A 15,478-nucleotide genomic window follows, 5' to 3' on the forward strand; every position below is an offset into this window, starting at 1 on the left:
TTTTAAGGGTATGATATGTTCTACAGGAATTACATTTATTTATCCACTTATTTCTTTGAGCTCAACAATGAATAATAATTCTGTCTTTCTACGGTATTAAGAAATCTTTTATTTTCTTTAAGTTTAATGTAAAATACGATCTATTATACACTTCAAGCTCAGTGTAACATATAATTAATACATTATCCAAGCTTAGTGTGAAATATGATTCTACATAACGTTTAGTGACAATAAGGCACCTCTTGGTCCATCTCGGCTGTCCATTCTCTAAGCCAAACCAAAAAATGTATATTATTTTAAAAATGTAAAGCCAACCATTATTATTCATATTCATATATCAAGCTTTCTTTTAAACTTACTCAAATTTACTGCTTCCACAACATCTTAAGGTAATCCATTTCACAGGCCAAACACCGTATTTGATAAAATAAAATTGTTTTACCTGAAGACAGTTTCTACCTTGATAAAATATATGTTTGTGTTTCCTAGTTCTATAATTCTCGCTGTTAAAGATGAATAAACACTTCAATCAGATCCTTCTAACTCTTCTTTTCAAGAGAAAACAGTTTTAAGGACCTTTATTTATCTCCATATGACAACCCCTTCATCCAGACTATTATTCTAGTAACACTTGTCTAAACCCTTTCTAGCAAGTCAGTGTCTTTCCTAAGGTAAGGATCCCAAAACACAATACTGCAAAAATGATTTAACCAGTGACCTAAACAATGAAAGTGTAGCCTTTTTAAGACTTAAGTATATAAACCTAAAATCCTATTTGCCATACCGTTAGCGACAGCACACTGCTTGGATGGCTTTAGAGCAGAGGTGAGGAACTTCATGGCTATTGGCCACATGTGGCCAGTGGATAGCACAATTGTGGCCAGCTCGAGTTTAGGAATCAACTATTTACATCATTTATTTTATGTCGCAAATTTGGCAATCAGCAACTGCACTGCTTCACGTCATCGATAATGTCGCGTGCTTTATCACTGCCACAGACTGCCCATTTTGTAATGTCAGTCTGGTTTAGATGTTTGTTATCGAGTGTGCGTTCTGCAGCATACGCTTGCAAACATATTTGTATTGTACAACTTACAAGTGTTTAACTATATTTTGTTTTAATCACATAGTATGGATAAATGGATAATTAGAAAACAAAATAATCCAGATGATGGTGAACGCTCAGAAAATAAAACAGTTTAATTGATTCTGGCATTACTGACGAAAACAGAATAGCGAGTGACTGGAAAAACGTGAAACGTGAATTTAATGAAAGTTGAAATTTGTAGTAATTGAAGCAAATAATAAGTCAGTGTGTCTTTTGTGTGACATAGTTTTTAGGAATAATAAAGTGTACAACCTTAAGCAACACTTTAACAATTTTCACAACGAATTAGATGTAAAATTTCCAGTTGAGAGCTGAAATCGTATGAATGAAATTAGCTGTCTGAAAGCACAACTTCATGAACAAAAGGGAAGCCTAAAAAGATTTTAGTACAAGAAATATTGATTGTGATTAAAACTCTGTTGGAGAATTATGATTCAAAAATAAAAAGATCATATTCTTCAAAAGGTAAGTAATTTGCAATGAATTCAAAGAACAATTGTCCTCAGAATACTAGAGTTAGTGAAAGACATAGAAAATCAGTTGTTTGAAGAACTAAAAGACTGTATCTTTTTTTTAGCACTAGATGAGTCGACAGATGTTAGTAACACTCCACAGTTGATATTTTGGGTTCGATATGTGACTTCAGATCTTCAAGTAATGTAAGAAATTCTTGGTCTTTGTGGATTAAGAGATCGAACATGTGGAAAAACATCTTGATAATGTTCTTCAAATGTCAAAAAATTCAGTGTGGATTTAAAAACTGGTTTCTGTCACAACAAAGGGTGCTCCCACCATGACTGGGGTCAAATTAGATTTGTTTCTCTTTCGAAGCATCATTTAATTGAAAATAATATGAAGTCTACACTGCCATCTTTCTATTGTATTTTGCTTCAGGAAATTTTGTGCTCAGATGTGTAAAAGTGATGAATTGAAAAGATTGATGGACATTGTTGTAATAATCGTGAATTATATTAGAAGTGGAAGCTCTCTCATCCATCGACAGTTTGTTGAGTCTCTGAAGAAAAGCAGTGAATGTACGTTTGATGATCTTACGGGTTTTGCAAATGTAAGATGGTTAAGTAAAGGGAAGTCTTGAAACGATTTACTTCCTTATTTCCTCAAATAAGAGAGAATCATGAAAACTGAAACTTTGTCACGACAGTGTGATTTGTACTTTCTGTACGACATAATGGCTCACTTGAATAATTTGAATACGAAGCTTCAGGGAAGACGTAAAATAACAAGCGAGCAATCATAGCCTATACATGAATTTTAATTAAAGCTAAACTTTCTTGTGGAACAATTACAAAATAATGATTTGACACGTTTCTCCGATTTTAAAAAATTTGAAAATGATATTTGAATTTTGCATGATCCATTTTAATTTGACTTAGGAAATTTCAGTAAAGAAATTACATTTTTTTTTTGTCTTTGGATAAGCGTGATTTGAAGACGTTTGTTTGTTTGGGAATTTCGCACAAAGCTACTCGAGGGATATCTGTGCTAGCCGTCCCTAATTTAGCAGTGTAAGACTAGAGGGAAGGCAGCTAGTCATCACCACCCACCGCCAACTCTTGGGTTACTCTTTTACCAATGAATAGTGGGATTGACCGTCACATTATACACCCCCACGGCTGGGAGGGTGAGCATGTTTAGCGCGACGCGGGCGCGAACCCGCGACCCTCGGATTACGAGTCGCACGCCTTACGCACTTGGCCATGCCAGGCCAATTTGAAGACGACATGCCTACACTGCAAAAGGTAGAACACATAAAAGGTAAACAAAAATGTTCTATCAGAGAGATGTGGCTCACTATTCTGATAAGTCTTCCAAATTTAAAGATAGCAATTTCAAAATTATTTTCGATGTTTGGAACCACATGGGTGTGTGAGTCAACATTTCCTACGGTAGATTTTTTCTCAAGTCTAGATACAGATCTCGGCTTACTGACATAAATTTAGAGGCAGAGCTAAGATGCTCATTGAACATAGATATTAAGCCAAATTTCACGAAACTTGTTGATGAGAACCCCATCAATTTTCACATTGAATGTTTTATGAAATGTAATTACTTTGATTAAACTAACATATTTCAATTGTTTTAACAGTGTGACCAACGTTGTTTTCATTAACCACAGTTGCGGCCACATCGCTGCTTTAGAGGCTGATCGTTGGTTTGTTGTTTGTTTTAATCTCGCGAAAAGCTACATAAGGGCTATCTGCGTTAGCCGTCCGTAATTTAGCAGTGTAAGACTAGAGGGAGGGCAACTAGTCATCACCACCCACCGCCAACTCTTGGGCTACTTTTGGGCTGTTTTAATCAACGAATAGTGGAATTGCCCGTCACATTATAACGCCCCCACAACTGAAAGGACGAGTACGTTTGGTGTGACAGAGATTCGAACCCACGACCCTCGGATTACGAGGTTCAAATGTATCTTGTTTAAAAAGATATTGAAGTCTGTGTGGTCTGGAAATTACGTTCGTACGGTCAGTTTTAACTCCGCTCATAATTTTTTGTTCTTCCTGACTGAAAAAAAAAAAAAGCTTTAATGTTTCGTACTCGTCTTCCCTTTGTATTTGACAAGGTAAAGCTTCCTTGTTGGTCTACTTGTAGTGTTAAATCAAAAACATAACTATGAACACGTACAATTATTATTCCCGTATAGACGTGCCTACACTATATGTCACTTTCTTAGTCCTAATTACAACGTCAAGTACAGCGGTAAGACTACTGATTTACAACGCTAAAATCAGGGGTTTGATTCCCCACGGTGGATTCAGCAGATAGTCCGATGTGACTTTGCTATAAGAACACACACACAGTGCTTATGATAGATAAATTATGTTGCTAGTTCTCAGTGAATATTACAAGATGCTGGTAATCGTAGAAATTATGTTACTGTGATAATGTATTAAAAAGAATAGGTTGCCACATCAACCACTACATCAGGATCTCTTCCTTTATAATACTGTTAAGGTTATTACCATTTAAATTATAATTCAAATTATTATAACCCACATACATTATCTTGCATTTATTATAATTAAAACCCGTCTACCATTTATTTGTTCAACTCACTAAATGGTTTAAATCCTTTTGTAAATCAGCAGCATCCTCTTCACAACCAGTAACTCCCAAGACCTTAATGTCATCAGCAGATTTAAATAATTTATTGACCATTCCTTCATTTATGTCATCAATGTAAATCAAAGAAAGCAATGATCCTAACACTGATTCCTAAGGTACGCAATTTTTGACATTAATACAGCTTGATTGAACTCCATTTGTAACAACCCTCTGATTTTTTCTGTCCACTAACCAGTAATAAGTGTGAAACATGATTCATACATAACCTACACCTTTTGAAGTACGTAAACTTTTCTACGTTCTTAGCAAGTTCATGAACTCCTACGCCCTCAAACTTTAGTTAAGAAATTCCAGATTAAAATCTTTCGTATACTAAACTGTTACTGGGTGCTTTGTTGGACTAGACTTTCTCAGCAAGAAGCTTTTCCTTAAAAAGCGTGAACGACGTGCTAACGTGACTATTCGCTGCACATTACTGGTTTAAGTGAAAAATGTCTGAAATATAAAAATATTCGATTGAAATTGGTTAATTAAAAATCAATACCTTTCTGCCCTATCAGTCTCACATATCAATGTAACAAACAGCATAAAAAAGTACTTTGTATTACTTATTCCACTTTGTATACACTCACGTAGGGTTGGATTGAATGACTATCATGGAATATAAGGCCTAATATTCATTCTTTTTGTGTGTTTGTATGACAGAAGAACTATGCCCAGGAGGAAGCTGGAAGGGTGGTTCTCTACACCACAACAATGGGAATCATCAGGAAAACATTTGAGGAGTGTCGACGTGTCCGGAACATTCTCCAGACGTTGTTGGTAAAGTTCGAAGAGCGGGACGTCTTCATGAATCGCACACATCAGAGAGAACTTCTCGAACGGTTAGGAACCAATACAGTGCAGGTTCCTCAGATTTTTGTAGGAGGAAGCTGGTTCGCGGTAAATATTCAGAATTTGCTTTTCTAAGACATTAGGTTATTGTTGATTTTACTTTTTATGATACTATGATATTAACAGGATGTACATCTCAACATCTAACTCAATTATTGTATGGATGTCTGGGTCCTCTGTGTCTTCATCTATTAGTATTCTATGATCAGATTGTACATAATCTAGCTCAATCCTTTCATAACCATCTGGATCCTATGTGTCTTCATTCATTACTATTCTATGATCAGATTGTACATAATCTAGCTCAGTCCTTTGATAACCATCTGGGTCCTCTGTGTCTTCATCTATTACTATTCTATGATCAGACTGTACATAATCTAGCTCAGTCCTTTTATAACCATCTGGGTCCTCTGTATCTTCATTCATTATTCTATTACCAGAATGTACATAATCCAGCTCAGTCCTTTGATGACCATCTGGGTCCTCTGTGTCTTCATTCATTACTATTCTATGATCAGATTGTACATAATCTAGCTCAGTCCTTTGATAACCATCTGGGTCTTCTGTTTATTCATCTATTACTATTCTATGATCAGACTGTACATAATCTAGCTCAGTCCTTTTATAACCATCTGGGTCCTCTGTATCTTCATTCATTATTCTATTACCAGAATGTACATAATCCAGCTCAGTCCTTTGATGACCATCTGGGTCCTCTGTGTCTTCATTCATTACTATTCTATGATCAGATTGTACATAATCTAGCTCAGTCCTTTGATAACCATCTTGGTCTTCTGTTTATTCATCCATTACTATTCCATGATCAGACTGTACATAATCTAGCTCAGTCCTTTTATAACCATCTGGGTCCTCTGTTTCTTCATCCATTACTATTCCATGATCAGACTGTACATAATCTAGCTCAGTCCTTTTATGACTGTGTGGGTCCTCTGTGTTTTCATCTGTTACTATTCTATTACCAGAATGTACATAATCTACCTCAGCCCCTTTATAACTGTCTGGGTCCTTTGTGTTTTCATCTATTACTATTCTATTACCAGAATGTACATAATCTAGCTCAGCCCTTTTATAACTGTCTGGGTCCTCTGTGTCTTCATCCATTACTATTCCATGATCAGACTGTACATAATCTAGCTCAGTCCTTTCATAACTGTGTGGGTCCTCTGTGTCTTCATCCATTCTTCTATTACCAGAATGTACATAATCTAGCTCAGTCCTTTGATAACCATCTGGGTCCTCTGTGTCTTCATCCATTACTATTCTATTATCAGATTGTACATAATCTAGCTCAATCCTTTCATAACTGTGTGGGTCCTCTGTGTCTTCATCCATTACTATTCTATTACCAGAATGTACATAATCTAGCTCAATCCTTTCATAACTGTCTGGGTCCTCTGTGTCTTCATCCATTACTATTCTATTACCAGAATGTACATAATCTAGCTCAGTCCTTTGATAACCGTCTGGGTCCTCTGTGTCTTCATCCATTACTATTCTATTACCAGAATGAACATAATCTATCTCAGTCCTTTTATAACTGCCTGGGTCCTCTGTGTCTTCATCTATTACTATTCTATTACCAGAATGTACATAATCTAGCTCAGCCCTTTTATAACTGTGTGGGTCCTCTGTGTTTTCATCCATTACTATTCTATGATCAGGTTATACATAATCTAGCTCAGTCCTTTTATAACTGTGTGGGTCCTCTGTGTCTTCATCCATTACTATTCTATTACCAGAATGTACATAATCTAGCTCAATCCTTTCATAACTGTCTGGGTCCTCTGTGTCTTCATCCATTACTATTCTATTACCAGAATATACATAATCTAGCTCAATCCTTTCATAACTGTCTGGGTCCTCTGTGTATTCATCTATTACTATTCTATTACCAGAATGTACATAATCTAGCTCAATTTTTTCATAACTGTCTGGGTCCTCTGTGTATTCATCTATTACTATTCTATTACCAGAATGTACTAAACTTGACATGTTGTCTAGATCTTAAGGAAACTGGGAAGATAACAAACTGTTATAAATACAAATATCTTAGTAGCAGTATTTGACAAAAAACATCTTGAATAGACAATCTTAAGTGGTGGTCAAGATTGATCTGTAACCATTAATCTGTCTAGTCTGACACCAGTCAAACCAGTGGTGACTGGTACTGGTTTATCCTCTTGTCAGATGTTGATCTCAGTACATTCCAAGCCTGACGTTCATCAGTCACTCTAGGTTTCGACGGTTGTTTCCCATAACGACCGGTTAGTCACCTTCCAAAGTGGCGCCATCCAGCACATTAGGAACCGGTTTTTTTGAACAGCAGAACCAACTTGAACCTTTATTTCTAACAGTGTGTCCCACTAACAGATCTGTGTATAGTTCACTAACCTACTTTAAAAATCGTTAAATTTGTTTAATAAACTTCGGGTCAGTGGCGTAACTATGGATGTTTCGTGGATACAAAACGCGTTATAAACACACACAAAAAACCTGTATACTTGACTTAGCTTCCAATCTGTTTGTTTTGTTACGTTCATTACACTGTGTTTTGTTACTCCTGTAACACGGCTAGTTGTAAGATTTTGTTTTGTTTTGTTTGTTTTTTGGAATTTCACACAAAGCTACTCGAGGGCTATCTGTGCTAGCCGTCCCTAATTTAGCAGTGTAAGACTAGAGGGAAGGCAGCTAGTCATCACCACCCACCGCCAACTCTTGGGCTACTCTTTTACCAACGAATAGTGGGATTGACTGTCACATTGTAACGCCCCCACGGCTGAAAGGGCGAGCATGTTTGGCGCGACGGGGATGCGAACCCGCGACCCTCAGATTACGAGGTCGCACGCCTTAACACGCTTGGCCATGCCAGGCCGGCTAGTTGTAGGATAATTACATATTCATCACACTGTCTTGTCATGTTTGTGGTGGGGACAGTTTATGAATCAATAAGATCATCTCATTGTCCTGTTGAATGCGTGACAGGGACAGTTACGAAAATTAAATGCCGAACTGAGCAGCTGTCCACTAGGAACTGGACTAAACACCCACATAGATAATGATAATTACTTGTGAAGATCAGAATGACTCGTGTCATCAGTTGTACATCAAACTGGACTAAACATCCACATGGATAATGATAATTACTTCTGAAGATCAGAATGACTCGTATCATCAGTTGTACATCAAACTGGACTAAACATCCACATGGATAATGATAATTACTTCTGAAGATCAGAATGACTCGTATCATCAGTTGTACATCATTGTTGTTTAACGATACTTTCGGACTGACACTTCTGAAGGATCCACTAGACACGTGCTAAACGTGAAATTGACTGAACGAATCTCTAAGTCTGATAAAAACTGTTTCACATGTTTGGTTTTTATTATTCTCTCCGTTTAGTATACAATATTTCTTTTTAACAGTATATCGTCTCAGAGATTTTTTCTTTATATCAAGTCTTTATATGCTTGTACTCGAACGATAAACGTGGACTTAGCAACAGAGCCTGACTAATGAACAGCGCGTGATATGGGTCACAATCAAATTATCTGCACACTTCCTGCGGCCTTTAACAAGGTCTACCCTGTCGTTCCACAACCGCAGGCTTCAGGTTATAGGTAGATCAACTCTGCTAATTAAACTGTTTTTGTTAACACACTGTGTCGTAAAATGTCATTAATTCCTTTTGGGTGGCATGGATGTTTTGTATCCATCATGTTATATTAATTACGAACAATGACTTGTAGTGTTTCACATTCTGAACACGGCTCTCAGTTTACGGAATCGTATTGGGAGATTTTGTGTGTTAACACCGGTATTTAAATAAAGTTTTTATATCGCAAAAAGTGTTTAGTTACGATTTGTAGAGTTTGTGTTAAATTACGAAAGAAATATAAAAATATTTATAAGACGAACAGAAGAACTGAATCGTAGTTTTATATGTTATACATAGCAGACGAATGTGTGAATCGTAGTTTTATATGTTATACATAGCAGACGAATGTGGTAGATGACAGACAGTGTTTTAAAGAAGTCACAAACACGTGTGGTAGGTGACAGACAGTGCTTTAAAGAAGTTACAAACACGTGTGGTAGGTGACAGACAGTGCTTTAAAGAAGTCACAAACACGTGTGGTAGGAGACAGACAGTGCTTTAAAGAAGTTACAAACACGTGTGGTAGGAGACAGACAGTGCTTAAAAGAAGTTACGAACACGTGTGGTAGGAGACAGACAGTGCTTTAAAGAAGCTACGAACACGAGTGGTAGGTGACAGACAGTGCTTTAAAGAAGTTACGAACACGTGTGGTAGGTGAGAGACAGTGCTTTAAAGAAGTTACAAACACGTGTGGTAGGTGACAGACAGTGCTTTAAAGAAGTTACAAACACGAGTGGTAGGTGACAGATCCTGTCTTAAAGCCAAGTTACAAACACGTGTGGTAGGTGACAGACAGTGCTTTAAAGAAGCCAAAACACGTGGGTAGGTGACAGACAGTGTTTTAAAGAAGTCACAAACACGTGTGGTAAGCGACAGACAGCGCTTCAAAAAAGTCACAAACACGCGTGGTAGGTGACAGACAGTGCTTTAAAGAAGTTACAAACGCTAACGTGTGGCAGGTGATCTGGACAGTGCTTTAAAGAAGTCACGAACACGTGTGGTAGGTGAGAGACAGTGCTTTAAAGAAGTTACAAACACGTGTGGTAGGTGAGAGACAGTGCTGTAAAGAAGTTACGAACACGTGTGGTAGGAGACAGACAGTGCTTTAAAGAAGCTACGAACACGAGTGGTAGGTGACAGACAGTGCTTTAAAGAAGTTACAAACACGAGTGGTAGGTGACAGACAGTGCTTTAAAGAAGTTACAAACACGAGTGGAAGGTGACAGACTGTGCTTCAAAGAAGTTACAAACACGTGTGGTAGGTGACAGACAGTGCTTTAAAGAAGTTACAAACACGTGTGGTAGGTGACAGACAGTGCTTTAAAGAAGTTACAAGCACGTGTGGTAGGTAACAGTCAAACTGTTATTTCCAGAAGTGAACCACTATCGAACTGTTTTAAGCAAAATTCGGTGGTATAAGAGTTAGCTATAAATCAGTGTGTGTTACATACAAATATATCACTACCTACTGTAGATTTTGAAAACCACTCTACAAGTGTATTTTTACAGTTATATATATATATACATATTGTAATTATTACTTATGTTTCAGAATGCTGAAATAATGGAGAGGTTAAATGAATCTGGAGATTTAAGACAGTTTCTACGTCCCTACAAAGTATGTATAATAACAGTATAATATAACTGTATAACATTATGTAATAAGTACAATACCAGTATAATATAACTATATAACAGTATGTAATAAGTATAATAACAGTATAATATAACTATATAACAGTATAATATAACTATATAACAGTATGTAATAAGTATAATAACAGTATAATATAACTATATAACAGTATGTAATAAGTATAATAACAGTATAATATAACTATATAACAGTATGTAATAAGTATAATAACAGTATAATATAACTGTATAACACTATGTAATAACTATAATAACAGTGTAATATAACTATATAACAGTAATAAGTAAGTATAATAACAGTATAATATAACTATATAACTAAGTAATAACTATAATAACAGTGTAATATAACTATATAACAGTATGTAATAAGTAAGTATAATAACAGTATAATATAACTATATAACAGTATGTAACAAGTATAATAACAGTATAATATAACTATATAACAGTATGTAATAAGTATAATAACAGTATAATATAACCATATAACAGTATGTAATAAGCATAATAACAGTATAATATAACCATATAACACCATGTAATAAGTATAATAACAGTATAATATAACTATATAACAGTATGTAGTAAGTATAATAACAGTATAATATAACTATATAACAATATGTAGTAAGTATAATAACAGTATAATATAACTATATAACAGTATGTAGTAAGTATAATAACAGTATAATATAACTATATAACAGTGTGTAATAAGTAAGTATAATAACAGCATAATATAACTATATAATAGTATGTAATAAGTAAGTATAATAACAGTATAATATAACTATATAATAGTATGTAATAAGTAAGTATAATAACAGTATAATATAACTATATAACAGTATGTAATAAGTATAATAACAGTATAATATAACTATATAACAGAATGTAATAAGTTATAATAACAGTATAACATAACTATATAACACCATGTAATAAGCATAATAACAGTATAACATAACCATATAACAGTATGTAATAAGCATAATAACAGCATAATATATAACTATATAACAGTGTGTAATAACTATAATAAAAGTATAATATGACTATATAATAGTGTGTAATAACTATAATAACAGTATAACTATATAACAGTATAATATAACTATATAACAGTATGTAATAAGTAAGTATAATAACAATATAATATAACTATATAACAGTATGTAATAAGCATAATAACAGCATAACATAACAGCAAGTGTAATAAGCATAATAACAGTGTAATATATAACCATATAACAGTATGTAATAAGTAAAGTATAATAACAAATATAACCATATAAAAGCGTGTAATAAGTATAACAACAGTGTAATATAACCATATAACAGTATGTAATAAGCATAATAACAGTATAACATAACCATATAACAAAGTATGTAATAAGTATAATAACAGCATAATATAACCATATAACCGTATGTAATAACCAAGCATAATAACAGTATAACATAACCATATAATAGTATGTAATAAGTAAGCATAATAACAGTATAACATAACCATATAACAGCATGTAATAAGTAAGCATAATAACAGTATAATATAACCATATAACAGTATGTAATAAGCATAAATAACAGTATAATATAACCATATAACAGTATGTAATAAGTAAGCATAATAACAGCATAATATAACCATATAACAGTATGTAATAAGTAAGTATAATAACAGTATAATATAACCATATAAATAGTATGTAATAAGCTAATATACAACAGTATAATATAACCATATAACAGTATGTAATAAGTAAGTATAATAACAATATAATATAACTATATAACAGTATGTAATAAGTATAATAACAGTATAATATAACAGTGTGTAATAAGTATAATAACAGTGTAATATAACCATATAACAGTATGTAATAAGCATAATAACAGTATAATATAACCATATAACAGTATGTAATAAGTAAGCATAACAACAAATATAACCATATAACAGTATGTAATAAGCATAATAACAGTATAATATAACCATATAACAGTATGTAATAAGCAATAACAACAGTATAATATAACCATATAACAGTATGTAATAAGTATAATAACAGTATAATATAACCATATAACAGTATGTAATAAGCATAATAACAGTATAACATAACCATATAACAGTATGTAATAAGTATAATAACAGTATAATATAACTATATAACGGTATGTAATAACTAAGTATAATAACAGTATAATATAACTATATAATAGTATGTAATAAGTAAGTATAATAACAGCATAATATAACTATATAATAGTATGTAATAAGTAAGTATAATAACAGTATAATATAACTATATAATAGTATGTAATAAGTAAGCATAATAACAGCATAATATAACCATATAACAGTATGTAATAAGCATAATAACAGTATAATATAACTATATAACAGTATGTAATAAGTACAATACCAGTATAATATAACTATATAACAGTATGTAATAAGCACAAATACCAGCATAATATAACCATATAACAGTATGTAATAAGCATAATAACAGTATAATATAACCATATAACGAGTTATGTAATAAGCATAATAACAGTATAATATAACCATATAACGGTATGTAATAACTAAGTATAATAACAGTATAATATAACTATATAATAGTATGTAATAAGTAAGTATAATAACAGCATAATATAACCATATAATAGTATGTAATAAGTAAGTATAATAACAGTATAATATAACTATATAATAGTATGTAGTAAGTATAATAACAGTATAATATAACTATATAACAATATGTAGTAAGTATAATAACAGTATAATATAACTATATAACAATATGTAGTAAGTATAATAACAGTATAATATAACTATATAACAATATGTAGTAAGTATAATAACAGTATAATATAACTATATAACAGTATGTAGTAAGTATAATAACAGTATAATATAACTATATAACAGTATGTAATAAGTATAATAACAGTATAATATAACTATATAACAGTATGTAATAAGTATAATAACAGTATAATATAACTATATAACAGTATGTAATAAGTATAATAACAGTATAATATAACTATATAACACTATGTAATAAGTATAATAATAGTATAATATAACTATATAACAGTATGTAATAAGTATAATAACAGTACAATATAACTATATAACAGTGTGTAATAACTATAATAAAAGTATAATATGACTATATAATAGTGTGTAATAACTATAATAACAGTATAACTATATAACAGTATGTAATAACTATAATAACAGTGTAATATAACTATATAACAGTATGTAATAAGTAAGTATAATAACCGTATAATATAACTATATAACAGTATGTAATAAGTAAGTATAATAACAGTATAATATAACTATATAACAGTATGTAATAAGTAAGTATAATAACAGTATAATATAACTATATAACAGTGTGTAATAAGTAAGTATAATAACAGTATAATATAACTATATAACAGTATGTAATAAGTAAGTATAATAACAGTGTAATATAACTATATAACAGTATGTAATAACTATAATAACAGTGTAATATAACCATATAACAGTATGTAATAAGTAAGCATAATAACCGTGATAATATAACCATATAACAGTATGTAATAAGTAAGCATAATAACAGTATAATATAACCATATAACAGTATGTAATAAGTAAGTATAATAACAGTATAATATAACTATATAACAGTGTGTAATAAGTAAGTATAATAACAGTATAATATAACTATATAACAGTATGTAATAAGTAAGTATAATAACAGTGTAATATAACTATATAACAGTATGTAATAAGTATAATAACAGTATAATATAACTATATAACAGTATGTAATAAGTATAATAACAGTATAGTATAACTATATAACAGTATGTAATAAGTAAGTATAATAACAGTATAACTGTATAACAGTATGTAATAAGTAAGTATAATAACAGTATAAGAATATAACAGTATGTAATAAGTAAGTACAATAATGGCTTTGGGAAAGTTAAATATTTGATGGTTGTAATTGTAACCAAGAATTTGACATGACTTGTATACTGATTCTAAACTTATCGTGTAATTCAATTGAACAGTGATTATGGTGTAGGAAATATGAAACATATAAAGATTAGCATTTCTAAGTTTACAGACTATAACATAAGAAGTTGTTTCTAAGTTCATTGTAAATAATATTTAACCAATGGTTGTATGGAATGGAATGTATAACAATATATGTTCATTGTTGTAAACAATGTTTAATGAAGCGATCTGAAGTTAGCAAACCATTTTGTAATGAAACATTTTTTTTACCTTCCCAGCGTATGTCCGTTGGAGGGGTATGTCAACAATGTGGGGGATTCCGTTACCTTCCATGTCCCCTTTGTGGGGGTAGCAAGAAATCGGCGAATCACAGGCATCACTTTAACATCGGTTATGTTGCCCTTCGATGTATGAACTGTGATGAAAGTGGCCTCATCAGATGTGAGCACTGTCTCCACGGTGATGGGTGAATCACACCGCATCGTGACGATGAAAAGTCTTTAGATCAAATAACACTGATCTTAGATCGATGACTGACCAATCAAATGAGAAATGTTAGAGTTTAGCTTTATAAACACAGTAATTATATACTTAAGGTTTAGTTTTCAGTAAATCTGTAAAATGTGCACATACTGTACAGAGAGTTTAACCTTTTCTCAGTAACTGTTTGTAGAGATGTATTTCTTTACTACTAATCTCTTTGTTAGCACCATTTGGCAGTTCTGTAAATAGTTAACAAATAGAGCTTGGTGTTACAATATACTATTTTGTGCTGTCTTAAACTGACCATCTCACACTTGTTATAATTTCATTTATTCATAAGGACAGTATTTACAAAGATTTAACATTCGCAAGATTATTTTGATACAGAAACTTCTTGTGTGAATTGTGATAATATAAACACAAGTTTTATTGCTTTTAAAACATTTCTAAAGGTATGACACAAAGATCATGTGTAAACCAAAGTGGTACAATTGGATAATCAGGCCAATGTCAGGTTCTGTGAA

The 15,478-nt window shown here is 32.1% G+C and overlaps 1 protein-coding gene across 1 annotated transcript in view; it reads left to right on the forward strand.

Moving 5' to 3' along the window:
- Window positions 1-15,233, forward strand: part of LOC143247861 (uncharacterized) — a 64,194-nt gene extending 48,961 nt beyond the window's left edge. Inside the window, exon 4 of the mRNA XM_076496416.1 lies at window positions 14,750-15,233. Coding sequence (XP_076352531.1) covers window positions 14,750-14,941 — 192 coding nt within the window. The 3' untranslated portion in view covers window positions 14,942-15,233. The remainder of the gene's footprint in view (window positions 1-14,749) is intronic.
- Window positions 15,234-15,478: the final 245 nt, after the last annotated feature.

Source organism: Tachypleus tridentatus, chromosome 3 (assembly GCF_004210375.1).
Source record: "Tachypleus tridentatus isolate NWPU-2018 chromosome 3, ASM421037v1, whole genome shotgun sequence".
NCBI lineage: Eukaryota > Metazoa > Arthropoda > Merostomata > Xiphosura > Limulidae > Tachypleus > Tachypleus tridentatus.